General features: G+C 38.3%; 1 protein-coding gene across 2 annotated transcripts in view; it reads right to left on the bottom strand.

Annotated features, from left to right (window-relative positions):
- Positions 1 to 14,214, bottom strand: part of LOC107753135 (LIM/homeobox protein LMX-1.2-like) — a 63,043-nt gene that overhangs the window by 6,998 nt on the left and 41,831 nt on the right. The window contains exons 4-7 of one of the 2 annotated variants that reach the window (XM_016569259.1): positions 3,551 to 3,783; positions 1,662 to 1,813; positions 1,347 to 1,370; positions 285 to 362 (exon numbers count right to left, since the gene is read on the bottom strand). In XM_016569259.1, coding sequence (XP_016424745.1) covers positions 285 to 362; positions 1,347 to 1,370; positions 1,662 to 1,813; positions 3,551 to 3,783 — 487 coding nt within the window. Of the gene's footprint in view, positions 1 to 284; positions 363 to 1,346; positions 1,523 to 1,661; positions 1,814 to 3,550; positions 3,784 to 14,214 lie in introns of both variants that reach the window. The other variant, XM_016569260.1, reaches the window with a different exon arrangement.

Raw genomic sequence — 14,214 nt, 5'->3', positions numbered from 1 at the left:
GACACTAACGTAAGAGCAGGATGGATGTGAATACATCTCTCTCGAACTCTTGGGGAGTTTTTTGTGGAATGCGTCGAGAGGTTAAGCTTCAGGCAGATTGCTTGAAGATTCTGTCTCGAGCCTCGCTTGCTTTTTCCCTTTTGGCAGCGGCTGCGAGGAGTTTAGTGCATTGCTGGAGGATTACTTGAAAATTGTTGTGTTATCTGGTCCTTGGATGTACATTATCAGGTTTGTGCGGGTAATACTGGATGATTAATAAGGTAGTGTACAGGGTCTGGACTCACCTTAGCTCTTTGGTTCTGGAACCACACTTGAACGACGCGAACACTCAAGCCTGTCTCTGCAGCCAGCGTCTCTCTTACCTAGATTATACAACAAAAATTATTTGTTTCTTTAGTGAAGAGTCTGTGTAATATATGGAATCCCATTTCCATCTTAGAGTGTTTAAAAAATAACAGATTTTTTTTCTCATTATTGTGACTTTATCTCAAAATATATTTCTTAGAACTTAATCGATTATCTCAAAACTTTCTCGTAAGTGCAGTTTGACCTCACAATTGCAACCTCATATATCACAATTGCTACTTTTCCTTGTTAATCTGACTATTTATTGCAATGTGACTTTACATCTCACAGTTGCAACTTCATATCTCAAAACTTTAACATAATTGCAACTTCATATCTCAAAACTTTAACATAATTGCAACTATTTCTCACAATTGTGACCATTTCTCACAATTGCAATAATATTTTCATCTCACAATGTTACAGTAATTATATATTAAAATTGTGACTTCAAATCTTAATTGCAACTTCATATTATTTCACAATTGCGATGCTAATTGCAACTAGTAACAGGCTTTATTCCATGTAATTGTGACTATCTCTGTTACATTGTGACTTTTTATCTTGCAATTGCAACTGCATATCTTGTAATTGTGACGTTTTCTCATATTATTTAACGTAATTGCGACTTGATATTTCATACCTGTGACTTCATATCCCACAACTGTGATTTTATTTCTTCTAATTTTGACTATTTCTCACAATTGCAACTTTATTTCTTGTAATTGTGACTTTATATGTCACAATGTGACTATGTATTACAGTGTGACTATATATCACAACTCGACTAAAAATTCCAATCGCAACTTCATATCTCACAATTGCGTCATTAACTTCATATCTTATTGAAACGTTATTTCTAGATGATTATGATATCACAACTGCAAATTTATATCCCACAATGTGCCACTATTTCATATTTTAAACTACTAGTCGCAAATTACTTCTATAGAAAGATGGTGCTCAAGAGATTGAGGAAACTGATATCTAGAGGAACTCACCTTCCGGCAGGGTTTGGAAGAAACCTCGAAGGATGCTTTGAACTCACGTCTCTGTTGTGTGGTAAGGATGGTACGTGGTCGCTTGGGTCTTCTTGGGTCTTTCCCATCATCTCTCTTCCCAGTGCCTCCTGAGCCCTTCTCCTTCTTGATATCCAACTCCTCATCTTCACTTTTCTCTGGAAAAAAATCCATCAGTCACAGGAATCAGTACTTACTTTTAAAACTCTGCAACTTTTTAGACAACCTAATGATAAATAGATGTTTTTGTTCTTTTCAATTTTAGGAGATTCAGTCACAGTGCGGTTTGGAAGAAACCTCGAAGGATGCTTTGAACTCACGTCTCTGTTGTGTGGTAAGGATGGTACGTGGTCGCTTGGGTCTTCTTGGGTCTTTCCCATCATCTCTCTTCCCAGTGCCTCCTGAGCCCTTCTCCTTCTTGATATCCAACTCCTCATCTTCACTTTTCTCTGGAAAAAAATCCATCAGTCACAGGAATCAGTACTTACTTTTAAAACTCTGCAACTTTTTAGACAACCTAATGATAAATTTTAGGAGATTCAGTCACAGTGCATCCACAATGAAAGGAGACACATGTGGTTTTAATACTTTTGTTATCAATTTATTAGTGCACGAGTGGGCCACATCCACTGCAAAACGGCAACTCTGACTGTGAAGTATGTGAATTTGTCATTGGACTGGACATTGTGTCATTTAAAATTAATAGCGCAAGGCTTTGGCTGTTTTACACTACATAAATCTTTGATAAGAATCCAACACACAGCGAATGCAATGTTTTGGGGAAGGAATGAACGTGGACTACATATGGGAAATGAGGTCTATTATCCAGGGGAAGTGAAAAAGATAGCAAAACCACAAAGTCAAGAAGTGAACATGCTTGCAAAAAGAACACTTGGGCAAAAAAAGCCTGTACAAATCAAACTACGTGAGCAGAATTTAAGCTCGCCAATCCATAAAGTTCAATATCTCACCTCATATCACACAATTTACACTGCCTGTTCATATGAACTAATCAAAGTGTCTCAATTAGTCTAAGGTGATCCTCGGGCGGGTTAATCAAGCCTGCCCTGTGTCGTGATAATCTCTCTCAGTAGGTCCAGCTAATGTGCCATATTCACAAAATGGCTCCTGGCTTTCCTACTGTAATTATTATAGTCAAACGGGGGATTAGCTTTATTGTTCAGTGGGTGGAGGTTTCATCCAATAAGCCACATCAGCTTGTGTTTAATAGAATAATAATAGTAATTAAAAAAAAGGTGCCAAACTCCATAACGTGGCCTGGTTCAAAAGTTAAAAACCCAAATGGGCATGTTCCCAGCGTGACTGTTTTTCGAGATTAAGGGCTTCTGCAATTTGGCACTATGGCTTTTGTGGCATCAGCAGTGAACGTCTCTGGCGATTAGGCCTGCGAATGGTTTGGCCTTTTTAAGCGGGAGACACAAACATGATGGGCTGATTCGGTCCTCTCTCTCATCTGTTTCTGATCTCTTTTTCTGCCAGTAGAGTGGTGTGCTGCAAACTAAACAAATTCCTTGCCATTACACTCCACTTCAGGTCAACTTAGAAACGCAAAACTTATAAACGAAGAATAGAAAAGAGACAAACATCACAGAAAGTTGACGCAGTCTTGCTGAAGCATCTGACAAACTTCTCAGTGTTTGAGAGAGTGGGCTGTGTGCATGTGTGCGTGTTTAAATGCAATCCACATGGGGATTGGTAGAAGTGAGATGCCTCATTACGGTGAAGTGAGGGAAAAGGAGTCCTGATAAGCAGTGAGAGGCTGCTGGTGAGCAGGGCCTGAAATCCCTCTTTTCACTCACACACATTCAAGCTCTTCTTCTTTCCAGCAACTTAACTTGGCCACATCAGACAGCACAGTGTGGCTTCTCTTTGTCAGAACTGCTCTTCCTCTGCTGACTGTTGATTAAAGGGGCCATATTCTACACTTCTGTGCATATTCTTCCCTTTCTTTTGACTCCTGTAAAACAGAACGGTCTTAGTGTTTTCTGTCCATACAATGAAAGTCAGTGTTGTTTTGGCATTCATTGTATGAACAAAAAAGTTGTTCAATATCGTCTTCTGTGTTTTGTAGAGCAAAGAAAGTCTTCTGATGTCTCCCCTAATAATATGTTCATGAATACACTGGCATCATGGTCTGTGGTGTGTAGATTAGCCTGTATTCATACCTGAATCCGAGTCATCGGGGCTGACAGAGCCGAGCAGGTCTTTCTGCCTTTCATAGTCATTCTTGCACAGCAGCTGCCCGTCCTTCAGTACAAATTCATCCCCTTTCCTAAGCTGTCGGTCGCACACACAGCAGCAGAAACAGTTGAGGTGGTACACGCACTTGAGCGCCCGCATCACAAACTCCGTGGGGGCAATTTTCTCCAGGCACCCGCTGCATTTGGTCGCAAATAACCTGAGAAAGTCACAAAGAGAAAGAGAGAAATGTGTAAATGCTTGAAAAATCTGTCTAGAAAGACACAAACGAGGTCAAAATTTAGATCTAAACCTACACTACTGTTCAAAAGTTTGGGGTCAGTAAGATTTTTTTAATGGTTTTGAAAAAAGAAGCCTCTTATGCTCATAAAGGCTGCATTTATGTGATCAAAAATATAGTAAAAACAGAAAAATTCTAAAACAGTTACAATTTAAGATAGCTGTTTTCGATTTTAATATATTTTAAAATGTAATTTATTCCTATGATGGCAAAGCTGAGTTTTCAGCAGCCATTACTCCAGTCATCAGTGTGACATGACCCTTTAGAAATCATTCTAATATGCTGATTTGCTGTTTAAAAAACATTTCTTATTAAAAAAAAAAACAGTTGTGCTGCTGCATATTTCTGTGGAAACCATTATACATTTTTTTCTTTTTCAGGATTCTTTGATGAAAAGAAGGCTCAACGGGTAATTTGAAATATATATATATATATATATATATATAATATTTCAAATATTTGTAATATTATAACCATTTTTACTGTCATTTTTTATTTATTTAATGTGTCTTTGCCAAATAAAAGTCATAATTCTTAATTATGTTTTTGAACTACCCCTTTAAAGAGATTTAAAAATATAGTAAGAGTAAAGCATCAGTAGGCATCACAGTGAATGTCTTTACATGTGCTTGTCCATCATAGTTTGGTGATTAAGGGGGCAGGGGGCATGAGGTTGAGCCCCTGAGCGATCTGCTTTGACACTGGCTCATCTGTTAATGCAGCCTGGATAATTCCTCAACGCTTCAGCAGAACCCAATGGGAGGAAATACGGGATCACCTCTCGACCCAACGCACCAGCAAACCTCAATCAGTGGCGTGGGCCCTCAGCTCCACTGGCTTTACCCCACTCACTGCAGTGATTAGACAGGCTCCACCGCCACTCACACAATGCTACTGAAACGGGAAGTTATTTCTTGATTTTGAAAGAAGTCTCTTATGCTCATAAAGGCTGCATTTATGTGATCAAAAATATAGTAAAAACAGAAAAACTCTAAAACAGTTACAATTTAAGATAGCTGTTTTCGATTTTAATATATTTTAAAATGTAATTTATTCCTATGATGGCAAAGCTGAGTTTTCAGCAGCCATTACTCCAGTCATCAGTGTGACATGACCCTTTAGAAATCATTCTAATATGCTGATTTGCTGTTTAAAAAACATTTCTTATTAAAAAAAAAAACAGTTGTGCTGCTGCATATTTCTGTGGAAACCATTATACATTTTTTTCTTTTTCAGGATTCTTTGATGAAAAGAAGGCTCAACGGGTAATTTGAAATATATATATATATGGTGATTAAGGGGGCAGGGGGCATGAGGTTGAGCCCCTGAGCGATCTGCTTTGACACTGGCTCATCTGTTAATGCAGCCTGGATAATTCCTCAACGCTTCAGCAGAACCCAATGGGAGGAAATACGGGATCACCTCTCGACCCAACGCACCAGCAAACCTCAATCAGTGGCGTGGGCCCTCAGCTCCACTGGCTTTACCCCACTCACTGCAGTGATTAGACAGGCTCCACCGCCACTCACACAATGCTACTGAAACGGGAAGTTATTTCTTAGAGAAGAGATGGCTTAAAATCTGTTTGCATTTTGTTTCGTGAGAGATTGGTTAATGCTGCTCGTGAAATCAAAAGGAAAATAGCGATTTCTACATTTTTGTAACTATACAACAACATATTGATCAGAGAAAAAAAGGCATAAAATATTAAAATAGAAAAAAAAAAGTAACATTTTTTCACTCAAATTTAATGCAAATCTACACAATGTTGCTGGTGAACTGATCTCCTGTCAGATAAACTCTAAAATCATATGCTATGCCACAATACATGTCTGTTTACAAACAGACCGCAGCCACCCCCGCAGCCTTCATTTCCTCCTAACGGTGTCGATAAAATCCTTTTGGTTTCATTACAGGCAGAGATATTACCCTCTCGCTCTCATCTTGTGAGGTTCAGCGGGAGCCCACCTCTACAGGAAGCGGGTGTATGACAGTGTCCAGCCCATAAAAGCTGATTTATTAGCCTTGGTTCTTTTGTTTGCTCTGGCTGGTAGGACAGCTGCCCGGCGCTTGTGCGTATCTCTGCATTTCATCTGTGGCATTGTTCATCGGGTGGGAGAGTCAGGGAGAATGCCCATCATCATATTCTGTTGATGGTGGACAGGGTTGGTTGACAGTGATGAATATGTGTTAATATGAGTTCAGATGAATATGTGTAAATATGGTGGGTTTTGTGATGGTAATTTCATTGTGAGATGGTGATGGGGGACTGATAATGACAGCCTGCTGGACACACGACCAGCTGCATCGCTGTTTGTCGGAGAAGCACCTTTATTTTTAAGAGTGTAGCTGGGTATTTTTGGTCGCTACTGTTGTTTTGCATGTCAGAGTTTCTATGGGCGTTCTTTGAGATGTCATGAGAATAAACCTACGTGGCATCCAGTGGAACTGCCTTGTCATTTATGGAGCAGCATCATTACTTATGTTGGAAAATAACTGGCAAATACTCATTGGTAGATACTGTAGGTTTTATGTACTACATTATATACCATTTTATTCATTACAGTTTCTGTTAAACTGTATTTTACTTTATTTAAATGAGTTTCTATTTTATATTTAGCTTATATTTATATTAAAATTTTCAAACTGGTATTCCAAAACTTAAAATACATGTAAAAAACCCAAATAAAAATCAAGTCAAATCAAGATTTTATTTTTATTTTTATACTATATATTTATATTATGTAATTATTAACTTGAGTTAGTAATACTTTTATAGTTACTTGACAATACATAGTTATTTAATTTGTCTTATCAATTATTTAAGATTTAACATCATGTTCTCTTAATAATGTTATGCTTACTATTTATGGGAATAATAAATGGGATTTTTATTTTAACTCCTTCACAAGGGGGTCATCATATTTTGGGATCTTTGGGATCAAAACCCCCCTTTTTTTTTGGGAGAATAACAATATGGATACTGGCATTAGCAGGCTGTACATAAGCTCATAATCTTTTATTTATTGTGGGACAATAAGAAGATTAGAAATGTTTTATTTGCCAGTGGAAAACTATTAATCCTAACTAAACTGTTGGCATGCCAACAATTCTCTTGTGTCCGTGGGTTATCCGTCTACCTGGCTCCTTTCTCCATTCTGAGCGAAGGAATATTTCTATGGAACACACCTTTATCATTTTGTGTTTAAACACAGCCTGATCTGTTGTGGTTACTCCCAATTGTTCAAGTAATTTCGTCCATACAGATTTCATTAATCACGTGAAAATAGAATTATTTTTCCCCCACAAATCAAGTATTGAGCAAGCATTGAAGATTAGCATGGCTGTAATTTTTGGCATGAAGACCACAGCGCTGTGATATGATCCTGTAAAACATCTGTAAAGAAGATGAGTTGGTAACAATAACAAGATGATTTTTCATATTTATGGGGTTTTTGCTGTCTAAACACATCCAAACACTCACAACTTTCACATTAAAAGATGGCTGACACAGTATTTTGACTAGATTAACCAGTTACATGCCGGATCAGTCAAACAAGTCAAACAGAATAATGAATCTGTCATGACTCAGTCTGAATCAAATGTTCATTCAACAATGTGAATCCTTGTCAAAGACTCCAGGGCAAAAAAGGCCGGAAAGCACAGGAAATGAACCCTATTGAGCGGTGGTAACACTTTCTAGTTTCGCCCGCTCACCTCGACGCCGCCCTGCTCTTAGTATCCTTCTCATCCAAATGAAAACATTCCCTTTCATCCGCCTCTTTTCTTCTCACCTCCTTTTTCCCCACCCGTTCTAATCTTGTAAGCCATTATTTTTCTATTTCCCCTCTCTGTCACTTTGCATTATTTTTGCTGCTGTAATTCCCATTTGTTCCTTCTGGAATCTTCCTGTCCTGGCTTTGTCCCGGCATCTAATCCGGACTTTTTGGCTGTCGTCAGCCCCCCTGACCCGTTCCCTATTCTCAGTGGGACCTCTGATGGAATAGCCACGCATGACGCCCCTGCTATAGCAACCACACCTCTGCAGGAAGGCGACGGCTAACTTTTCGGATGGGCAGAGAAAGCCTTTCACAAACTGGCAGCAGAAGTAAAACACAGATTAGCAGATAAGACTCTCACATTTAGATCAACAGACACAATTCAGGCAGTGCAGTGCCAGTATTGATTCAGACCCTCTCAGAACCAGACCCCACGAGTCAAATCAGAGATAATCCACACAGATAACTTCAGAAAAGATCATTATCTGCTTCCAGACTCTCAAGAGTCCAGTGTAATCACTAGTTGAATAGGTTTTCACACATCAAGATGGCATGTTTGGCCAGAAAAAATTTCCACCACTGGAATCTTAGAACATCAGGTACTCTATCACCAGATGACATTTAATAAATTTTCACAATTATGTAAAAAAAAAAAAGCATGTTAAATAACGGTTTGAATGTGGCATGCGTTATGTCCCGACCTCATTCTCCTGTACATTACAGGCAAAAGCGCCCAAATTCCTCCACGTTCCCTGTTTTCTGACATGATATTTTCCCTGCAGGGTGTCTGCGTTTTGATGGCTCATCAGAGGAAGATATTTCTGTGATAAAAAAAGTCTAGGCCCTCACCTTCCTTCTCCTGTACATTACAGGCAAAAGCGCCCAAATTCCTCCACGTTCCCTGTTTTCTGACATGATATTTTCCCTGCAGGGTGTCTGCGTTTTGCACGGACAGAGCGTTTGATGGCTCATCGGAGGAAGATATTTCTGTGATTAAAAAAGTCTAGGCCCTCACCTTCCAATTCCTTTCAGAACGGTTGCCGTCAGAGTACTTTCTCTTTGAACAGCTTATGAGCAACTTAAAGTGTGACAACATCTTAAAGTTTTCACCACATGTTGCCAATGATTTCCCGACCACTAAAGACCTTTCCCTCAATGCCTCTAGCTCGCTGATAAGGATCACATACCCAGATGAGAATAAAGATGAGTCTAGAGAAGGGAGAGAGGTGTGGGGGAGTGTGCGGCTCGATAATCGTCGTACATTTCGCAACACATGCTCTCATCCCAACCTATCCTCTCGTCTGTACTGAACATGCAGGAGAACGAGAAAAAAAAGCCTGTAATGATTTCGGAATGGATTCTTATGTCACCACATTTCCATCAAAGGCTCTGTCTAACAGCTGTAAACAATCACTTTGAAGGCAGTCAGTCCCCCCAGGCTTCTTCAACCAAGCCCCCCAGGCCTGCGATGTGTTCTGGTCGTGTCAATCATGAAGGCACGAACGCTGAGGTGTTTGTGAGGGGGGGTCGGTTTAAAGAGAGTTGACAGACACCGCGTCTGGGAGCTACCTGGTTACAGGCTACATGGCTTCATCTGTGACATGGATCTTGTATCCTGGATACCAACATGGAAAGAGAGATCCAAAGAAAAGTGAGAGAAAACAATTTAGCAATTTAGGGCAGCTTCATAGTTATAGATTAGAAGTGGAAGTTGTGTGAAGATGATATACATATATATAATTTCTGAATGCTGCATATTCTTTGGGAAAGATTATTCTGATATTGTATTTTGTATTTTTGAACATTTGAGAGGTATATAAGTAAAGCAATGTTCTATAATAGTTTATACACTGTTGTTGTGTCTCATTCTGCTATTAAAAAGAAAAAAAATCAGTACATGTAATGCATTCAGGAAAATTATGTTTTCTTTCTTCCTGCTCCACAAAATTAAAATATGATTAAATATATAAACTAAACTACATATAGGTGGCATTACAAACATCTCTCCCTCCCTCCCATCCATCCATCCATCCATCCTATAAATTTGAGCGCACTTTTTCAAAACTTTGAGACAAGCCTCTGTCAATCCAAAGTTTTGAAAAACTTTACTTTTATAGCTAAAAATTACAGTTTAATTTCATTTTAACTTTAAAGGCATTTTCCTAAGTTTGAATAATCCTGTCATTAGAATCAGAACTGATATTTTTCTGATATAAACAATTTTTTTCATCACCCATCAGTATACTAGAATGATTTGCACTCACTGCTGAACTAGGGATCTGACTGAAACACACGCTGTGACACTTTCCAGACATACAAATGCTGGTTGTACTTACATGCTGCTGGTTATACTGCACATTTTGCCATTTATAATCTAAAAGACCATAAAATTAAAATACATTTATATAGTAAGTAAATATGAGCACTAAAAATCAGCATGTGAAACTGAGTACAACTCCAAGCCAATATTATGACTTGGTTGTGAAAGACCAACATAGATAAAGTTTCTGCTGGTTTAGAGTGCCATAAAATCATTGCTCTTTAATATTCTTTAAGAATAACTGAACACTTATTCCATTTTGGGGGGTGAGATTAAATGCAATTGATCATAACTCAAGTCCTTAAACTTTAAACACAGACTAAAAAATGCTGTTTCATTAGACAAATACCATAATCATTAAAGTAAAACTTCTCTTTAATAATCCATGAGGAAATGGGCCTCTATTACTGCTTAGTATCAGCGTTTCTCTTCGGCGTGGAGAGATTACAGTGTGAACTAATGAAGGCAAATAAAGAGTATCTTCACCACGTTCCCCTGGGCAAGCTCAAGTCAACGCTAAGAGCTGCTTAATCACCTCCCTCTCTATACTAAATTAGCATAGTAATGGGCTTTAAATTGAGGCTCTTTGTTTTTTAATTAAACTCCCAGCAGGTAAAAGTAAAACACATTAGATGAGAATGTGCACCTTCATTACTGGCCCAGAGCTGGTTTCCTCCATCAAACAATCTTTGGGCTCTCTTTCTCTTGAGGATCTTGATCTCACAAGACATGTTTCATCTCTCACTTTGTCCCCTGTTCATTTAAAATATATATCAAATTAGAAGCAAACTGTTTTTGAAGCTTGTGGGGTGTTGATGATATGCCTTGTGGCTAACAAATGGCTCGTAAGCCACAGTATGAGTCACCATCTCAGCGAAGAACATTGTGTGATCATCTACCTCTCCGTGATGGATAAGTGGATTTGCCTAGACAGGTTCTTCTTTGGTCTATGACACCATTGTCTTATGCATCTAAGAATGCTGGGAGGTTTTTAGCGCTGGTAGGTGGCTGGCTGGCTGCAGGGATTGTTATTCATATTTGTTTTGCAACAACTGATTTATTATCCCACAGAATTCAACACCAGCATTGTTATATGGCGTGCAAGTGAGCTCACATGAATTCCCACAATCATGAATCTGCCATTTAAGACTATTGAAACGACTGATGAGGTTCACAAAACATCTAATCACTGCAATCAGTGCGACAAGGATGCGGATCGATATCGCTTTATGCTCTGAAGAAATCCCCAACGCAGCTTTACGGCCATCAACATCGTCATCATACACAATTTGACTGGTAACTCTCATTATACAACATATTTCATGTTCAATCTGTGTTTTTGAGTGTGCTTTAGATCCAAAAAACCCATGTGATGTTTGAGGACTTAAATGAAATTAGTGCCTCAAGGTTCTGTCCTACTCTTTTGGAAAGTGGTTATGTGACATGTGAAATTTTTTCTTTCTGTTCACAGAAACACAAGTTTTGTGCAGCTCCTGTTATACATCTGACAGGAAAATATTCCACGCATGGTTGAACATCCTTATTGATCTGACAAACTGAGCTGTATCACAACGTGAGGAGATATATTCAAAAATACGATGCATTTTCTACCTGGTTGAGCGGTTAAATTATTTTTAGGCGTGATCATCAAAAATGCTTTCTGCTCCAGTGAACTGAAAGACATAGTAACTTGAGGGGTCATTTTCAGAGGTGGGAGGCATGGCTGAGGGAGAGTATCAGTGTCCAAACATGTCTACACACTTACATCAATGCCTCTCAGCGAAACATAGGGCCAAGTGCAACATTCACAGGCTGGGTTAACACAAATCAAGCTGTCTTAACATATTTCTGTCAGAAAATTTGTGCAGAAAAGTCCATCAAGCTGGTTATTTCTGGAGACACAATATCTCTTATTCAAGGCCTAGTCAGCCATCCTGCTGCCTACATAGGCAGCTGCCTTCTAAGGCACTCAATGAACCTCATGAATGATTTGGAACCCTCTCCACAGGCAACAAGTGTACAATTAGCATGACTCCTAGTTGATTTTAATAAAGTTTAGTGTTAGCATGTTGCTAAGCTAACACAATACTAACCTAACCCTAACTACACAAATATCAATTTTAATTCAAATCAAATATATACAATACATGTTTATTCATAATTGATATTTTATCTCATCTGCTACCTTGGTTTTATTTTCTTTCACTAAACTTGTCACAATGCATTCACAATACATGTGTGGAATGAAATTAAAGTTTATTTACAATCAACATTTAGCCTTGTTTGCCATCTTGGGTTTATTTTTTATTTTTTTCTAAGCTTATAGAAATGTATTCTGGGATTGCCTTTTAAGTATATATGAAAATACTGCTTTTACCTTGTGGAACAGTCTTCACATTTATCATGCCTTGAATGCTGTCTATTTAGGCAGCACATTAGGTTTTGAAACAGAGCAAATGATGCACTACTCAAAGAAAAAAAGAAATCTGACCAGTTACACCAATTTAGTAACCGTATATGATAATGCTACTGTCCAAAGTTTGGGGTATGTAATTTTTTGAAAGAAGGCTGCATTTATTTGATCAAAAACAGTAATATTGTCAGAAATTATTGTCAGAATAAATAAGCTTTCCATTGATGTATGGTTTGTTAGGATAGGACAATATTTGGTCGAAATACAACTATTTGAAAATCTAGAATCTGAGGGTGCAAAAAAAAATCTAAATATTGAAAAAAATCGCCTTTAAAGTTGTCCAAATGAAGTTCTTAGCAATGCATATTACTAATCAAAAATGAAGTATTGATATATTTACGGTAGGAAATTTACAAAATATCTTCATTGAACATGATCTTTACTTAATATCCTAATGATTTTTGGCATAAAAGAAAGATCTATATAATTTTGACCCATACAATGTATTTTTGGCTATTGCTACAAATATACCCGTGCAACTTAAGTCTGGTTTTGTGGTCCAGGGTCACATATATTTTAAAATGTACTTTATTCCTGTGATGGCAAAGCTGAATTTTCAGCAGTCATTACTCCACTCTTCAGTGTCACATGATCCTTCAGAAATCATTCTAATATGCTGATTTTGTGCTTAAGATGCATTTCTTATTATCATCAATGTTGAAAACAGTTCTGCTGCTTAATATTTTTGTGGAAACAGTGATATTTTTTGATGAATAGATTTTTGTAATCTTAATGACAAACTTTTGAACAGTAGTATGGGGATAAAGAAAAAAAATCTCAAACAATTCACAAAAAAGATGAAAAGGACAGCAGGGCCATGAGCGGTGGAGGTTGAGTACACAGCTAAGCTTGGGCATCAGGCAGACAGGTACACAGTGTGTGTTTGGACAGCTGTAGATATCCAGTGAGCATGTTCAATGCAGAACCACAGCTCCTATGTACAAAGAGACAGTGCTGCCTCTCACAAAACATGAAAGAAAAGGGGGATTGAGTGGCCATGAGCATGAGGAACCGTATGCAAGATCTGACCCATCTGAGTCTGATTTACAAATAAACATAAAATGATGAGAGTTTTGAGAATCATCAGAGGCTTCATGATAATGCTGATTACAATTTTCGATCAAAAAGCATTCAAATCCCGTCTGAAAGCAAAAAATAAAGAAAGATTAAACCAGTTTAAGGTGGTCTTTTTTTTGGTTAAAGTGACGGTTTGAGCACCTTTCACCTGGTTAGGTCGACCAGCTAAACACTTTTATCTCCCTGTTGATAAAAATGACACTAGCTCGATTAGTCTGGTAACCTGGTTAAGCTAGTATTTAGCTAATTTACCAGGCTGACCAGCTGGTTTCCTAGCCTGGACAGCTAAACAAAGTGCTCAAACTCCTCTAAAACCATCAATACAGACCACCCTAATGAGTTTGGCCAGGCTGGAAGACCATCCTATACATCTTAAGACGGACAAACCAGCTTTTTAGAGGTTTCTTTCAGCGGGGAAAAGAAGAGATTCATAGATATAAAGATCAGTGAATTTCCCCCTTTTAGCATCTCCCAAACTCTTTGTCATTGTGCTACAGCGTGTTCCCTTGTAAAGGAGGCAGAAGTGCGTGAGTTACGGGCAGAGCTCTGCAGACTGCTCTGCTTCTCATCACAGCTTTCTGCTCTGTAACTTAAGCCTGCAGTAATGCTCATCTCCTCTCTGGCCCCGTTGGAAACCTGACATCTTTACAGCACATGCACTGCAAATGAGAGACCATCTGAAAGAGAGAGAAAGAGAGAGA

Source organism: Sinocyclocheilus rhinocerous, unplaced genomic scaffold (assembly GCF_001515625.1).
Source record: "Sinocyclocheilus rhinocerous isolate Xijiao unplaced genomic scaffold, SAMN03320098_v1.1 scaffold20, whole genome shotgun sequence".
Lineage (NCBI taxonomy): Eukaryota > Metazoa > Chordata > Actinopteri > Cypriniformes > Cyprinidae > Sinocyclocheilus > Sinocyclocheilus rhinocerous.
The sequence above is the reverse complement of the archived record's forward strand: the minus strand, read 5'-3'. Positions and strand labels throughout refer to the sequence as shown.